Raw genomic sequence first — 4678 nt, forward strand, 5'->3', positions numbered from 1 at the left:
TTTTTGATATGTTGATCCCTGAAGCCTCCTGAATCTAACAAGCTAAAAAACAAGGCAAAACGTTGTCACCTCCGATTTCGGAGGTGACAGCGATATATATGAGGTGAGAGCGTTAAACGAGTTACTATTTCGGAGGTGGTATTAACACTTTATAACTATATATATATATATGCATATATATAATATGCAGGGGTGGCTTTGTGCCTTCGGGGAGTGACGACCCCGCATTTCCCGAGTCTTCCAGGCCCTAGGTTAGCAGCCTGGGTGTCTGAAGTATTTGAAGTGCTGCTGTAACCAGAAGCCAAAATCAGGGCGGTAGGAGGCAGCGGACTGGCCACCTTCGGAGCCGTCAGGAGGAAGAGTCTGTTGGGGGAAACTGTGGGGCAAGCGGCGCAGCCCCCCGAGATGGCACCGTAAGCTCAGATCAAGTCTCAGGAGGAAGAGGAGGTGACAGTTTGAACGAAGCTCAGGCTAGTTCCACGGTTATCTTTGGGAGACGAGATGGGAGAACGCGATGGTCTGAGGAAGAAAACATTCTTTTAATGCGCGTTCACTTTATTGCTTTGGAGATGCAAGAAATTACAGGACGAACTTACCGACAAATTTTAACTGAGACTTGGAATGAAATCTACCCAGAGAGACGATCTTATCCCAATTTGTTAGCGAATAGAGTCAGATGGATTCTCCGGAATAACAAATTTTCGTCGATGGAGCTCGATTCTATAATGCAGAGTGTTTCACCACTTGGAGCGGAAGTACAGGAAGAAGTGGAGTCAACTGGAAATGGTACGCAGATGGAGAATAGAGTGAGCTTTAGACAAACCGGAATAGAGCGACGTTTCGCCAGAAATTTGCAATTGTTCTCGGGAATGGGACCTGAAAGAAGACCAAAATTGCCAAGGATGAAGGGCTCCGTCAGGTTGCTACAGACTGTTCGGAAAATTGATGACGTATTGAACACCTGTATGCGGAACTCAAATGATCTTAAAGAGATACTGGACATGGTCTATGCGGGTGCGGTGACTGTCTGCGAGGAGGTTGGCCTTCACTTAGAAAACAATCAACCCACGCACCGCAAAGATCAAACCCCTCCATGGAAAATACGCCTAGAAAAGAAGATAGTTGAGAACAGAAAGAAGATTGGGGTGCTTCACACTTACCTGCATACGGAGAACCCATCAAGGAAGCTTCTGAAGAAAACACTAAGAGTTGCGTCGGAGTACCGGGTGAGGAGGCGTAGTTGGCAGCTGAGAGAGGAGCTGGTGACAATCTGCGATAGGCTGAAACAAAAGGTTAAAGCTTTAGGCAATCGCTTAAAGCGTTATAACGAGAGAGTTAAGAGGTACAGGAACAACCAACTGTATTACAAAAACCCACAGCAATTTTTTCGGTCGCTTGAAGAGGGAGTAGAGGCTACAGGGGGAGAATCGCCATCAGTGACGGAAATGTATAGAGAATGGAATAAAATCTGGGGGGATGCGAGGACGCATGACGACGGGGCTTATTGGATAAAAGAAGCTGAGAGGAAAGCTGAAACGTATGACATGGAAGAGCTTGAAATAAAGGAGGAAGATATACGTATGGTGCTGAGAAGGGCAAAAAATTGGTCTGCCCCGGGCTCTGATAGACTGCACAATTACTGGTGGAAGAACTTCCAATCAACGCATAAACATCTGGCTAGAATGTTCCAGGAAGCCCTGCACAACCCTTCGGTGATACCGGAATCTCTCACGCTTGGTGTAACCCACATGATACCAAAGGGAGATAAAACCAGTGACCCAAAAAACTACCGACCCATCACTTGCCTGCCCTCAATATACAAGATACTTACAGGTGTGCTCACGACGGCCATTTGGAGGCATGTGGACAACTATGGAATAATGGCCCCAGAGCAGAATGGGTGCAGGAAAAATATAAGGGGATGTAAGGAGGCTCTCATTATTGATCACCTGGTGACGAAACAGGCCAGGAAAAAGATGAGGAATATATCTGTGGCATGGATCGACTATAAGAAGGCCTTCGACTCCATGCCGCACTCTTGGCTGCTGAAAACCTTGCGCCTTTATGGAGTATCTGAGTCTGTAGTGAAGCTTCTAGAACATCTGATGAAATCGTGGCGTACGCAATTACTGGTCGTACGCAAGGAAAAACTACCGCAACGCCTGAAATAAAAATCAGAAGAGGGATATTTCAAGGTGATAAGCTCAGCCCGCTATGGTTCTGTCTGGCACTGAATTTCTTGAGTAAACTGCTGAGAGATGACAAATATGGCTACATAATTGAAAGACGAAGGAACACGAAGATTAACCATCAGCTGTACATAGATGATCTGAAGCTTTATGCATCCAGTGAGGAGGAAATGAAGAGAATGCTCAAGATTGTAGCATCCTTCTCGGAGACGGTAAGGATGGATATGGGGCTGAGTAAGTGTGCGGTGATGCATGTACGGAGAGGAAAACTGGTGGAGGGGGATGAAATGCAGGTGCAGGATAGCATATCTATCAGAAGAATGGGATTGGACGAAACATATAAGTACCTGGGAGTTCAACAGGGGCTGGAAATAAATCTTTTCGAATCTAAGGCAACATTTAAGGGAAAGTTCTTTGGGAGGCTCAAAAAGGTCCTGGCAAGCAAACTGAACTCAAGATCTATGTTCACTGCCATTAACACCTGGGCTGTTCCGTGCATAGCTTACTCATTTGGAGTTGTAAGATGGTCGACCACGGAGCTCCAGTCAATGGATACAAGGGTGAGGGTTCTCCTGACAAAATATGGGATTCATCACCCACATGCCTCGGTAAGTAGACTATATGTACCCAGGAAGGAGGGAGGTAGAGGGCTACAGAGTCTGGAAATCATCCATAATAAAGTCGTGAAGGATCTGAGAGAGTACTTTCAGACAAAAAACTCACCATTGTTCAAGATTATATGTCAGGAAGACGAGAACATAACAGCGCTCAATCTAGCAGACCGAAGAACTCTCACCGAGGCAACGACCATCGGAACGCTGACGGAACGGTGGCATGGAATGACGCTACATGGCAGGTACCCAGAAGCCCTGAAAAATAATAATGTCAACAAGGAACAGTCACTTAAATATATAACAGCGGGTTACTTGTATCCTGAGACTGAGGGAAGACTGGTGGCAATCCAAGATCAGGTGGTTCCGACTAGAGCATATATTAAGAACATAACAAAAAGATACTTACCATCAGACAGGTGCCGAAAATGCTCTCGGGGTCTGGAAACAATACAGCATGTCACGTCGTCTTGCTCCATCTTGGCACCTATAGAGTATACAGACCGCCATAACGCAATGGCTAAGGTTTACCACCAAGCGATAGCTATAAGAACTGGATTGATACTCACCTCAAGGAAGCCGTACGAATATATGCCAAAAGCTGTCATGGAAAATGAGGAATACAGGCTCTATTGGGACACCCTGATGGAGACGGATAGGCCGGTTGCACACAACAGACCGGATATTGTTATCTTCGACAAAGTTAAAAAGGAGGCAAATATTATCGACGTCACTGTGCCTGCAGATGATAACATCTCTAGAGCATACACCGAAAAACTCACAAAATACGAAGATCTCGCTTTCGAGCTGAAAGAGATTTATAATCTCAGAAAGGTGTATATTACCCCGCTCATAATCACGACGATCGGCCTGGTGGAGACACATTTGGGAGAGAACACAGCTCTATTGGGATTGGATCAGGACATCATAAGCACGTCACAGAAGGAGGTAGTCCTGTGGACGACAAGAATAGTCCGGAAATTTCTTGTCAATGACTGAAGTTGTCTTGATCAGGTTTGATCCGACATCCTTGGCCGAGCCAGACCCCTACGAGGTGAAAAAAAAAAAAAAAAAAAAAAAAAGTTATTGATTTAAATTAAGGGTGTTTCGACTATTTTTCAGGGCAAAATTCCAATGAGAGTCAAATTATATTAAAGCTCTATATTTCGTCAACTATCGTTGACTTCTTCAGGAGCAACTGATATGGTGATGTCAACGCTTATAAAATCATCTTTAGAGAGACTTTCTTTTACTCCATCATTTATATATCAGTATGTTGATGATCTAATTTTATCTATACCTGAAGATAGAGAAGAGGAGATACTAATCGTTTTCAACAGTTTCGATGATCACATTAAATTTACAATAGAAAGGAAGAATAACAAATCTGTACCTTTTCTAGACACGAAGCTATATAGGACTGAGAATAACACGATTATTTTAGATTGGTACAGAAAACCCAGTAGTTCTGGGAGATATATAAATATAGATTCTTACCATGATATCAAAATAAAAACAAATATAATTTTGGGATTAAAAAGAAGAATAGAGGATATCACTCATCATACTCTAAGACAAGCAGCACTGAGAAGGCTATTTAGGCTGATGAGGGATAATGGATATTCAAACATATTTCTTAAAAAATTAATATACAATGCTCCAAGACTACCAGAACCAACCGAAGCTTTAAATGAAGTGAATAATGAAGAAAACCGAGTCTGTTTTGCAAAACTGCCCTACATTAAGGAAGTCACATTCGAATTAACGAAGCTTTTTAAGAAATTTATCAACATAAAAATCAGTAGATATAACATGGTTGTTGCTAGGTCCCTTTATAAAAGCACAAAGGATAAATTGAATATTTCAAAAATAAAAAAT

At 43.1% G+C, this 4678-nt stretch overlaps 2 protein-coding genes across 2 annotated transcripts; both read left to right on the forward strand.

Annotated features, from left to right (window-relative positions):
* Positions 1–725: 725 nt before the first annotated feature.
* Positions 726–2171, forward strand: LOC123312991. The gene has a single exon (XM_044897676.1). The coding sequence runs from the start codon at positions 726–728 to the stop codon at positions 2169–2171; it is 1446 nt and encodes a 481-aa protein (XP_044753611.1).
* A 188-nt stretch (positions 2172–2359) lies between these two features.
* LOC123313061 lies at positions 2360–3799 on the forward strand. Its single transcript, XM_044897787.1, has one exon. The coding sequence runs from the start codon at positions 2360–2362 to the stop codon at positions 3797–3799; it is 1440 nt and encodes a 479-aa protein (XP_044753722.1).
* Positions 3800–4678: the final 879 nt, after the last annotated feature.

Source organism: Coccinella septempunctata, chromosome 1 (genome assembly GCF_907165205.1).
Source record: "Coccinella septempunctata chromosome 1, icCocSept1.1, whole genome shotgun sequence".
Lineage (NCBI taxonomy): Eukaryota > Metazoa > Arthropoda > Insecta > Coleoptera > Coccinellidae > Coccinella > Coccinella septempunctata.

What these genes read in the sequence shown, in the direction of transcription:
- LOC123312991 (XM_044897676.1), top strand. Translation starts at nt 726, where the DNA reads ATGCAGAGTGTTTCACCACTTGGAGCGGAAGTACAGGAAGAAGTGGAG.
- LOC123313061 (XM_044897787.1), top strand. Translation starts at nt 2,360, where the DNA reads ATGAAGAGAATGCTCAAGATTGTAGCATCCTTCTCGGAGACGGTAAGG.